General features: G+C 45.0%; 1 protein-coding gene across 1 annotated transcript; it reads right to left on the bottom strand.

Annotated features, from left to right (window-relative positions):
• Positions 1-516: 516 nt before the first annotated feature.
• On the bottom strand, positions 517-11338 carry inka2 (inka box actin regulator 2; the record flags this gene model as incomplete). Its single annotated transcript, XM_083971475.1, has 2 exons — positions 517-1803; positions 11267-11338. 2 exons carry the CDS (start codon positions 11336-11338, stop codon positions 538-540), a joined length of 1338 nt encoding a protein of 445 aa, XP_083827601.1. The 3' UTR covers positions 517-537.
• Positions 11339-12831: the final 1493 nt, after the last annotated feature.

The raw sequence follows: 12831 nt of genomic DNA on the forward strand, positions 1-12831 counted from the left end.
TCATAGAAGCAAAGAGGTGAGATATGATAGTATATGTCCACTATAGTGAAGTGGATGTTTTCATAAAGAACTGCAATGATGGTGACATTCTGAGAAGCGTGTCGTTTTTTTTCTTTTCTTTTTGTTTTAAAGTACCGTCTTTTAAGACAACCAGAGAACCCAGTCATACATGCACATAAAGACATTTGAATAATACAAAAACTTGCAGCATAAATCTTCAAAAAAAGTCTCTCTTCGACTCACACTCTCCAACACACGCTCACGAGCCCAGACACACACAGCAAAACGAGGTTTCGGTTTTTTAGGATTGTCAGACAAAACGCTGCCCTGATAATCTCTCAGTCGCAGGAGAATCATGTTGTGGGTGTATCGCTTCATTTTTTGGAAGATAACTGTATCCAAGCCTTTCAGTCGTTCATTCGTTCATTCACTCCCCCCGCCCCTCCCCCCCCTCCAGATCAGCCAATATCCCCCCACCAGCACCTGTCATTCACTCAGTCTGGCATCACTGGTGGGCTGTTGGCCCGAGACTCACTGTCAGACCCACACAGCTGTGTTGTAGTCAAACAAGGGCTGCATTTTCTCCAGACCAGTCTCTGGCTGTCTCCTGTCTAAATAAATCCCTGCAAATGGCTGCTGGTGGAACGGGGCGAAGCTCTGAGGGTGGTGTGGGAGATTCCTCTCGGCCTCGGCTAGACACGGCCGGCCTTTGCCCTGCTGTCCGTTTGCCCAGAACGGCAGGTAGAAGCTGCCTTTTGAACTTTTGGGAACCAGTTTCTTGGGCCTTTTGAAGAGGTCGCCCTCTGGCAGCTCGGGAGCCATCCAGCCGGGCCGCTCCTTCAGCAGCTTGTCCCTGTCGGGCCGGACGCTGCGCAGGAACTTCTTGAAGATGTTTGTGGTCAGCGAGAACTTCCTGCAGATCTCCTGCGAGCGGCTGAGACGGAGAGGGTGAGCCGGGGTGTCCGGCCTGTCCGCTCCTCCATCCGCCGTCCTCTCCTCCCTCCTCTTCCTCCTCTCCTCCTCCTCCGCCGCCTCCTCCCTCTCCACCTCGGGGAGGTCCAGCCAGTTGCCCACCAGGTCGGCGAAGACGTTGTCGCCCAAGACTAAGGGCTGGCGGTTGCGGCTGCGGCTCATGAGCGAAGAGGTCCAGTCGCTGGCGTCGTCCGTGCTGTCCTGGGAGTAGTCGCTGTCCAGTGACGGGCCCTCTCTGGAGAGGCTGTACAGTATGCCGGGCAGGTCCACCACCTGAGCACGCTGCGGGGGCTTTGCCTGAAGGTACGGTTCTGGTGGAGGGTTTCCCACCATCGGTCCATAAAAGTCCACCTGAGGGGCGGAGTATCCCGACCACCTCCTGGGTACTGACTCAAGGTCGTTCTCACTTCTGGCACTTCTTGAGGTCCTTTCGCTTTCGGTGTCCAGACTGGATGCAGAGGAAGACACAGACGTTCTCAGGCTGCTTCTATTTCGAGATGAGCTGTTGCCATCTCGGCTGAAGGTGTTCCTGCTCTCCACAGAAGGCTGTGGACTCGGCATGGGGCTTGGACAGGGCGGCTTCGGCAGGGTTTGGTTAAAGCAGGACCCTTGATCCTTTTCTGAAGCTGAAGCTGAAGCTGAAGCTGCTGCAGCCGATGCGTCAAGAGGAGCTGGCGGAGCGGGGTATGGGATGCCTCGGTTAATGGGCCGACCTGAAATGTCAAGGTTCTCTATGGCTGTCTGGACCTGAAGGAGCTTGAGTTCCTGTAGCGCTCCCATCATCGAGTTCATCTGAGCGTGGAGGCCATCCCCGGCTTCTTTCATGGACAGCTGCAGGGAGACAAGAGAGAACAATACAGAGATGAAGATGAGACAGAAATTGGCAAATGTCCAGTTCATCTGAACAGCAACAGACCGTGTAGAGCTGAAACTTTCATTCATTTTCACTCTTGCAGATTCCATCTGATCCATCAAAGACTGCTTTCCTCACTGTCCCATCTCTTGTTCATCATTCATCCCCATCACAAATCCAAATCATACACAATAACCGACAGCATCAGAAGCAATGAACACATCTATCACATCACAGAAATAGACCTGCTTCTTGTCTTGTCTGTGCTCTCCCCTCATGCATTTCAGGCTGTGCACCTTGTTTAATTATGGGTCATGTGACCTAGTTTTGGATGACAGGCCTGGGTCCCATATGGCCTGCGTATGAGAGAGGATCCAACCCATGACAGCTGTAAAACAGACAAGCTTGCTGTTTTCTTTCTTCCTCGCTCTTCTGCTCTTTTTTCCTTTTTTGCACTCTTCCTATTTTGTATTATCCTATATTTGCTTTCTCCTTAGAGCTCTTTGTCTTCACTCTTACTTCTCTCTGTGCAGCAGTAATCATACACTCTGCTTTTATCTTCCTCCTCCTCCTCCTCCTCCTCCTTTCTCTTTCCGCTCTCATCTTTGTAAGAGCCTGTGTCATGTGACCTGACAAACCGTCTTCTCCTGAGGGAAGACGGGAAGCCCAGAGGCGGCATCCTGACCTGTGTCTTAACTTGTAGGCCTGAATCATCGTGTGCCGTGACCTAGACTTTCTCTCTGCCCTCTTGACACAACAAGTTCAACTTCTATCGTTTGAACACGTGCACACGTTGGCAAAGGTATAGCACCTGATTCTCTTAAACATCAGCAGAAAGACAAGAGAAAGCATGTCAGGCATTTTGAAAAATGTGCAAGTGGTAAATGTTGGTGAGAAACTTGATGAATCACACCTACACCGCAGACGATATGGAGCTGTCGGTTACACCACAGTAGACCTAACTGATATCAGTCAACTGGACATGAATGCATTTTAATGCAAATGTAATTTGCCTCTAATGCAAGAACAGATGCTTGATTTCAGTTGTAGTATTAAATAATGACCTAAATCATATGAGCATCACTCATTCTATAAACTAATAAAAACCCAACCCTTACCTTCTACAGAGTCTGTCTGGATGTCCCTGTCTGTCTCTCCTGTTGTTAGTTTGCACCTCTGCAGCCTGTCACTGTCTCTCACCTTTCAAACGGATCGGTCCGACTGCCCCTATATGTATCTCTCTCCAATGGGGGGATACCGCTGGGCGTGACAGCCAATCAGCGCTGCCCGTCTAGACTGTAATCCCCAAATGGTGGTTGGAGGGGGGGGCGGGGTCACTCAGGCGGAAAGGGACTGAACAATGACAGGGGAGATAGTGAGAGGGAGCGAAGGGGCGGTGAGAGTCAGCCGGATGAGCAGGGATGGAGAGAGGAGGAGGCGGGTGGATATGTGGGGTGGGGTGGGGAGGGGGGTCCCCTCACCATATGTTTAGATGTCATAGAGAAAACTGTTGATGGATTCAATTATGGATGACACCGTAGGAACATAGCAGGGGGGAGGGAGGGGTAGGTGCAACAACAGGCGGTGATACTTAATCTTGGGGGAGCAGTGATTGTGTTTACCCCCTTGGTGGGAAAAGTAGCTGTGCAGAACAACTGACAGTGTGGCATCATACACGAGGCGTCCTATAAGTACCGTGAGAGATGGAGGGGTTGTTACTGAGTGAACGTGTTCTCTTAAACTCACATTAACTTCTCACACTTCTTATAGATGTTGATTTTTTCTGTGATTGGACTTTGGTGCAGTCAGAAATTTCTCATCAGTGTTGACCAGCTGTTCCTGTTCCCCAGATGAATGAGGATGAACTTTTAATCATCTTGGTGATTGTTTACATTTTCACATTGAATCATAACCATGTCAAACTCTTGTAAGTTGTCCCATTATTTGATTCATGACCAAAAATATTAACTAATGGTATTCCAATCACTGTTTAGCTTAGCAAAGTTAGATGGTGAACATTATACCCACTTAACATGTTAACATTTATCTTGGATTCTTTTCCCTGGACATATCAAATACAAATATTAAATGAATGAAAAAGAAAAAGCAGATATTTTATTTTGAAAAGTCAGCACCAGAGAATGATTAGCATTTATTTAGCATTCTTCCTTGATAAATAACTTAATTGATTATCTAAATTGTTGACGATTAATTATCTGTTAACTAACTGTTCCAGTGCTATAGCCAAAGGCCATTTCACATGGTTTGGACGTACCTTGACAGTTTTCCAATACCCTGCCTCATTAACATTAAACCTCTGGGTTAAAACACTGCTCATCACTAACATATGGCTGAATAGGTGCAGAGTGGGGGGGGTTAGTAGCCTCTAAGATCAGATAATAAACCTATCAGTGCACTTGCTGGGAACAAAAGCCTCTGAGCTTCCCGTTGGATCGCTAAATTAGCCAGTGAAGGTTCATGTAATTAGCACAATCAGGTTGTCTCTTGTCTTTGTCCCTTCCACATATGGCTGACTTCATTAGCTGTAATTGGCTGTGTCCTGGGAGAGGCTGGGAAAGAGCGCATAATTATGGTTTTACTTTCCTGCACATCAAAGGTCAACAAGTCTGAAGACAAGACGAGGGTGGATTTCTGCGTTGTTGTAACACTTTCGGAAGCAGACATGTGGCTTCGGTGAAGTTTGCGCGGGGATCAGCTGAGGGATTACCGCACTCCGAGCTGCTGCTGAAATCCGGTCCACTTATATGTATTAAATCTGTTTTTTGAAATATTATCTCCTAAGCAGACCGTTTTCATGCAGTCTGAAAGAAAGGTCACACCTGTTTGCACAAGCTAACCAACAACACCCTAATTTAGCGCTCACATGCAACTTTTCTATTATCCCCCCCAAAAGACGCAGGCATTCCTCCTGGTTATTTAAAACACACTGAGTTGTTTACCGGCATTTCTATTCTAAGGCAACATTAATAATTCATATTGCGCCCAGGGAAACAAACAGGGGAACAGTAGTAAGCTAAACCCTATTATTCCACCTTAGCCATGCCAACTAACTCCAGGCACTCCACCACTGCCATTTCAAGGCTGAACTTTGTGGCCCAAATATGTCAGCCTTTTCAACCTCCATTCTGCCCTCTACTCAGGATGCTGAAAGTGACTTTAATATAACGTCCTGCGGCAGTTCCTGGTTGAGACACAGATGTTGTTCATCCTCACTTTTACAATGTGTGAATCAGCTGAGGGCCTCGTTAGGACAAAGACGCAGGATGCAGACCTGATGGGTTAAGCACCTTGAGGTCTTAACCGGAATAAAAGGAGATAAGAAAAAAGAAACGTCTGTCTAATCTAATTTAATAAGTGGGCTGGGATGAAATAGGGGCTGCAGGGAATTGCTGTACTGCCCAAGAAAGACTGGCATCATTAACGTAGTCTCATGAAGTTTAGTTAAATCTTCTTTTTAAACCAAAGCCTTCAAGTATTCCAGCCATTTAATCCATCAACCGTGTATTTCTATAAAAAGATGGCTTTAAAGGGGGAAGCCAAGTGAAAATCTGCTGAATGAAAGAAAGAAAGGCAAACATGGACTGGCCAGATTCTGCCCCCTCACCCCCCCACACTTCCTCTCCTCCCTCCTCTGACTGTAGTGATGCCAGCCAACCAGACATAATTGCCAATTAAGGGCTGAATGCTTCAAAGTTAAAGAACAATGGCTGGCAGACTTGAATTAATACTGAGTGGAGGCTTATTAAAGATTTCTGGCTATTTTAATTTGAAAGAGAAAATCAGGTGATTGCTGGATCTTTATTTAATATCCTCACATCATGATCTGTCTACTGTGAAGATGCACCCAGAAGGCCATTTAGTATGCACGCAGGACAATTAAATACCACAAAGTATAAATAAACCAGTGCTTCTCCTCTGCTGTCTGTTGAGATCGGGCTTTCCTCCTTCACTTATGTAGGGAAAAATAAATTCACTGTGCAAACACACACTGCTCACAAATCCACACACATGTTCAGACTTGCCTCTCCTCAATGAAGTCATTGTATGTGCGTGTGTTTAAAAGCATTGATAGGCTATGTGTGCATGCATGTTGTGCTGACTCACATACATTAACTGGCTTATTAAGTGAAAAATAACAACACAAACAAAATAGGAAAAACAAGTTACTGCTCTGTTTTTGGTAGTAAAATAAAGGCCATTCACTGTTGTTGTTTATTTGTTATTGGCTGGAGGGAGGGAGGAAACAGTGAGACCAAGGTTATCAGACCCAAAAGGTCTTCCTGTTTAGAAGGAGCTGGCCAGAAGCTATGGTGTACTCCACCCTCCCTCCACCCCTAATTAAAAATGAATGGTGGGCTGTTTGGGTCAAGGACAGGAATGGGATCTCTGTCCGGGCCGATACAGAGAGGGGCTCTGTGACTCAACCACTGGACACGCCACAGACCACTGTGGACAACCCCGGGGTCATGATGGAGAGGGCAGTAAAGCTGCACAGCGCTCCACTGAAAGAAATGAATTACTGTGCACACAGCCATGAATGCCTCTTTGATTGAAAAAAAATGTTATATGGTGACTGTTTGGTCCGAGTGTCCTCAGGGTCACACTCAGTAGAAGGAGAAGTGTGAATAAGGTTCAACAAAAGAACGTGGAGCACAAATCCCTCTTGAATTTGGCCATGTCAAGTGTTATGTAGTTTTTTTGCATATTAATTTAATATGCTGCATTCACTGACCCTGACTGAGAGTACGCTGAATAACCTCCTCATGCATGTCTAACTTTATAATGGATTGTCACAGAAAATGGGATTCAAATGGTCAGTTTTGGGGAAAAAAATCTCACTAACACCTTGTGAATTTGTCCCCCTCCCCAAGTTTAAAACCCTATTAGACAAGAATGATTCAGCATATTAGAATAGCTGAAAATTTTGTTTTTGTATAGTGTCAAGGCTTTAAAGTAATTATAATGGCACTTAAAACTCTGGCTTTCTGCATTCTGATGCCCCATAAACACCACACCCTCACTATTCAGCTTAAAAGGGCCCCACTTCATCTTCCATGTGTACTGGGCATTGATGTTTTGCATACATTATATCCAGTATATCTTGACATATACTGCACAGTATTTGCGTTATGCCACCAACTTAGTAAGATGGAGGTGAACTGAACTTCAGTTTGATGACATTATACAGTAGCATGTCATTTGAGGTCACTCTGGGTCAAAATTCCTGTGTTTTATCCAGAGTAATGAAGAGATTATGTTGTTGCATGATAAGACCAATATCTGAAAAGTCTGGCAGATAAAACCAGAACTCTCTACAAAAAACTAATGGGACCTTGGCTGAAAGTATTCCAACCAAATCTATCAGTGTTTCTTTGGACGTGCTGCTGCCCAGCAAACACTCCCTCATGGCCTTTTGAGAGATGGGAGGTGGTTTAATTGCTTATTTCCTGTTAGAGCTCATTTATGCCATCAAGAAAATGATGCTGCCGTGGGAGATGCAGGATGATTAGCATCCACATCATCGTCTTTGGCAGATGATATTTGGAAGACAGTCTGGGACCCAATCTGTTTGCCTTTCCTGCCTGCAAATCCTCACTGGAACCAATAATCGTTAGCGAGACGTTTGATAAGGCAGCGGTTGACGTCAGCGCCTCGCGTGTGGGCAGTGAAAGTGCTCGGCCAAGTCTTCAGCCCACAGATGCAACATCGAGCGTGACGCTGTTTTTGCAGATGCCGCCCCTTCTTAATCTGACTTGTGGAGAGAGTGCAAAATCAAGGAAACATTTCCTGGAGAAAACGTGTGTGATTGCTGTGCAGTCATGGGGAACGGGCTCCAGTTCAGGTTTATATTTAGATTAAATGGGCCTGCATCAGCTTTAGCACATTATATTACCACACTCATGCTATGTGAAAGTTATGTACAGTTGTTCAGAGGGGAATACAGAGCATTTTGGAATTTGGAGTTTGTACTTTAGGCAAGTGATGTGGTGTAAATATAATGGTAGTAGATTCAAGCTGCACCTGTCAAAATGTAATACGATCAATGACTGTTATAATTAAATGACTAGTGTAATGTCAATGAGGTTGCTTGTTGTAATAAACTAAAGAAAAGGCATTCAAAACAGCTCAAAGGAGAGTCAACATTGCATTTGCATTTATCAGGTGGACAGAAAAATGGCTCTAAATTAACTTCATGCAGCAATGATTTGGTAATGTTTTCTACTCAGGTTGAGATGTAAAGCATGTCCACATTGTTTTGGTGATAGTGAGAGTGAAACAGACGAGAGGCGGGACCGGAGTTGATCTTAGTTACAGCAGCTGACTTCATCACTGTTATTTCTAAAAACAATATCCCCCGAAATAAATCTGCACTTTGTCGTCTGAGGCAGTGATTTCATTTTCCATTCTGTCAACCGTGATTTAACAGGTTACGTGCGTGGTGCCTTGATAAAAAAGAGGCTTTGTATAAGGTTTGTGGTTCTCAAACACAATGATCGCCCACGCAACGACAACAAAAAAGAAAAAGCCCACAGCTGCCACTAAGAGTCGGGGCCAATTTTAGCCGAGGGGAAGGAAGGGCAGGTTGGAGAACAGGAGCCATGAGGGAGGCACAAAACAAACGAGCTTAAAGTTAAACCACTCCACAGCTTTGTGTTGTGTACAGTCTTCTGATCCCACGCCCCTAAAGGTAACAAAGTATATTCAACGTTGAGATAGACGAGCTTTTCGCACAGCATAGGTTTTGGCACTTTTCTCACATTCCCTGACCTCATGTTTGCGAGCTTGTTGCGAAGCCGTTGAATTCCAAGGTGACAGACATGGTTGAAACTTGCCTCGGGTGTGAAATGGATAAAAGGGGGTGTGATGCATGTGAAATCATCTTCAGAGGTGATGATATCGAAAGCTCTGATTTATGCTCCAGTGTGTGGGATGACGCTGTTAAGCAGGTGTGAACCCTACATTTAGAGAGGGTGAGTCAAAGAAGGCATGTCGGCGTTTGCATCTCCGACTTAGAAGGAGGAAGGAAGGACTCTTTTGTCTGTGCGTTGTATGAATCATGAGTCATGCATAAGATTAAAAATATTACATTGTTGTCATCGTGCACAAGCCTTTGTTGTTGTTTTTTTGTAGAGCCTTGTTTTTGTAGGGAACCAGCCTTTTGGCAAAACACTGTTTTCAGTTAAACACGGGTAAAAGACGATTATGAATTCCTGACTTGAAAACTAATCCGGCAGGTTTTGAGTTTTAGCATGAGCGGTGCGTTGGATGTGGTCAGCAGCCACGAGAAATAGCCCCCAGTCGGGTCGAGGGTCAAATGTTCAAGGGTGACCTGACACTACCACACACACAGACTGCCCCTCCCCCAACCCCCTGACTGACACAGTGTTCACACTTTATGGTGCACTGGGTTCACTGTTGTAATTTACGTGACTTTTCACTCAGTCCTTGAATGCCACACTCGCATATCTGTAATGTAACACTCACTACAAGTTGACACTTTGCCTGGGCGCGATAAACTCTGCCTAAAGAGAATTACGGCAGCTTTTTTATTGACATTGGCTGGATGGATTTGTCGCTCACTGCTGATTGGGTAAATCAAAATTACAGCCCCTCCCACCAGAAAACAGACGACAAACACATGTCAGACTATACTGTATGTTATAAAGAAGTCAGATTATCAGGCTGCTGGAAACTATGGAACATAAAGGACCCAGTACAGTGGCCTATACTGCATGATGTGCCGTCAAATCAATCAATATTATGATAATGACTAAAATGAATGTAGACTTGATAATGAGTGTGATGGATCACACTACTTGAGCAATGTTCAAGAGCCTATAATTGATTTTCATACAGTGCAGCAGCAATGAATGGAAAGCAGAGGCTGCCTGGGGGGTGTAAATACTCTCCAGTCTCTAAAAGCAGCAGCAGCCGTGTGGATTGCAAACTGTTGAGTTGTGGTTTAAGGTTTATGTAGCAAGTAAATGGTCCGAGATATGCAGAGGAACTCGCACGATCCCTTTTGAAGCACGGTTACAAGTGCTCCTCGACTCAGCCTCACAGCTGCATGTCGGCTGTTAGATGTTTGTGATCTGCGTGTTGCAGATGGAGCCGGTTTACCACTCTCCAGTGAGCACTGGATCAGAATCTGTCACAGTGGAAAGAGAAGCGACAGCGCTGGCATAGACGACTCTTGTTTCTCTGAACAACAGATTGCATCCCACATGGTCCAGTGCAGGAGGAGACTGCCTTGGCTTTTTAACCGGCATCTGCTCTCTGTTTCTCCTGTTTTGATCCCCGGCATGGCATGACACTTTTTTTTTTTTCTATTATGTTACCAAACTGTGATATGGCAGCTATAACGCAACATGTCCTCCTGGCATCAACGTCTAACCCTATCCCCCCCTCCCCAAAAAAAGCTCAAGTGCCACTTCACAGACGTGTGGCTAATTTGGAGCAGTGAATCAAGAAGTCACAGAGCAGATCATGTTGCAAAACACGCAGCCATGTGAGGCTTTTCTGCGGGCCAGTGGCTGGATGGGAAGAAAAGGAAAAAATCTGTGTCTGCTTTGAAGATGATTCCAATTGAAATCTGTGCCAGTTAAGGCTCCTTTGAAAATTGGTCTACACTGTGTCCCTGCCAAATGATTGTGAGGGTGCAGCTCACACAGATTGAGGTTGTTTTTTGTTTTACATTTCAAAGAGGAGGGGGATGAGAGATGGCAGCCCAAAGTTGCATCCATCAATCAAATGTGTTTATTAGAGGAGAGGAGACGTGTGAACATATTAAATAAGGGAAACTGACAAATTCATTTAGGGCATGATAATGTGATGAAACTCTCGCCACTTTCACTCACTCCCCTGGGACCTCACAGAAGTCTATTACACCACATGATTACATGTACAAACCAGATAATTAAAAAAAATACTCAGTCAATCTACTACATGTCTTTAGTTACAACCAACAGAATAAAAACAGCAAATCTCAGAGAGAAGAAGACTGTATTGAGCTCATTAAGCCTAAAACATCTGTCCCAGATGCGTGCACAGAGAGGAGGAGGAGGATGTGCACACATGCCTCTGGTCTGCTCAGAGCTTTAAGCCTATACACAGATTAATGCGATTAAAAAAAGAAAGAAAGGGGGAAAAAAGTACACATGCACCCCCAAGTGAAACTAAGAGCTGTAATGTGTGACAGTGAGAAGCACAGAAGTCTGCCAGGGCATATAAGGCGACATGTTGGATTCTATTGATGATGAAAAATATATAATTCATGGTTTCATGTATTTTTTGGTCAAAACGCCAGTTTGCGCCAATACAAACGCTGCATGTTTACAACGGCTACCATAATCAATAATGAATAAAGTAGCCCGGTGCTGTTCGCAATAATAGAAGTAGAGATACAACAACAGAACCTACCAGTTCTAGCTTGAGTCGCCTCAGACACGCGTCCATGTTTTTGCTCTCAGCTTTGGAGAGCTGTTGTTCCATGTTCTTTCCTTTTTAAAGAAAATTTAAAAAAGAAAAATACAAGAATCTCAGATGAAGCGCGTCGCCAGTCGTCGCTCGAGCATGACTATGGAAGCTTCCTCCTGGGCAGAGCAATTCAAACTGCTGAGCTGGAGAGCTCTGGGAGAAACAAATGTGCGATTGGAGATGCGCAAATCCTGCTGTGGAATTATGCGCGCGCGGCTCGTAATGACGTGAAGCCTGTATTAGAATGAAAAGATAAATAAATAAAAAACTCCTGATGACGAAAATGTGTTTACTCCAAAAAATGATAATGAGGTCCGTCTTCTGTCTACGTCAGTCTGCGTCTGTGTGGGTCTGTCTCTCTCGCTCTCAGTGGCTACTGTCAGCCTGCTCTCTCTCTCTCTGTGTGTGTGTGTGGGTATGTGTGTGTGTGTTCAGCTCGTTTTTCCCTCCTCTGCTATTTTCTCATTCAAGACGCGCCTTTACGCTGCCCATCCAATTTCCTCCAATGAGAGAGCCTCCCAGGACAGACTCAAATCTCGTTCAAACGAGGATAAAACGAGGATGCATCATTATTATGGAGGAGCAGATTTGTCCACAGCAGCTTCTAATGATTTCTCTGAGATATGAAGAGAAAAGTCTGCAACATCTGGAAATGTTTTGAATGGAGGCTGAAAGATCACATAGTGCTGGCTATTCATTTCACAGAGCATGAGAAATGTAATGTCTCCACTCCAGACTGACAGACACTGGTGGGATGGATCCTGCAGCAACTGTTTGAACACATTAGACTGGAGGAGGAAGTTTAAGAAGGATGTGTATAAAAGAAAGCATATGTGTCATTCTGCGGGCGGGCCATATAGGGACAGTTTCCTGGCCACCATGACTGAGGTCAGAGAGGAAACACCTGAGCTGCAGGCTTTTGTTGTGTTGACCTGGATATAATACCATGTTCGCAAAGGGAAGGAAGAGGCACATAAGCAAGGCAGACAATCTGGAAGTTGTTTATCTGTTCCTCCCTCAGAATATAGATTTGACATTTCTGAAAGGTTGCACAGACAGAAACAGTCAATGCATCTCCTGCAATCTGAAGTCTGCTCTCTGCAATGAATGCTTTCACATCAGGGTGCAAACTTGGGCCAGGTGTTGAATTTCAGAACTCAAATCAATGCAGAGATCAGGGAAATTACAGAGCATATGGACAGCCCACAGGGTTACATACTACAGTATATGGTACAATACATGCACATATACGATTAAATAAAAATCCAATAGTTTATCCAGTTCCTCGCTGCCTGCCTGAAGACCTCAGGCCGACAGTCAGGAAAAACTTGGTGCCCTCTGACCTGCTTCTGTCATCTGGAAGTTTTAATATCAGGCCTGATGTTGGGTGATGTTTCCCAGATGGATGGCTGAATGAAGAGAGGAGGAAGTAGATCCATTTCAGACCCCAAAAGCAATGAAACAGGACTAATGAATAAATCATCTGAGCATAACCTCACTTCTGAGAA

The sequence above is a fragment of the Trachurus trachurus genome (assembly GCF_905171665.1).
Source record: "Trachurus trachurus genome assembly, chromosome: 5".
Taxonomy (NCBI): domain Eukaryota; kingdom Metazoa; phylum Chordata; class Actinopteri; order Carangiformes; family Carangidae; genus Trachurus; species Trachurus trachurus.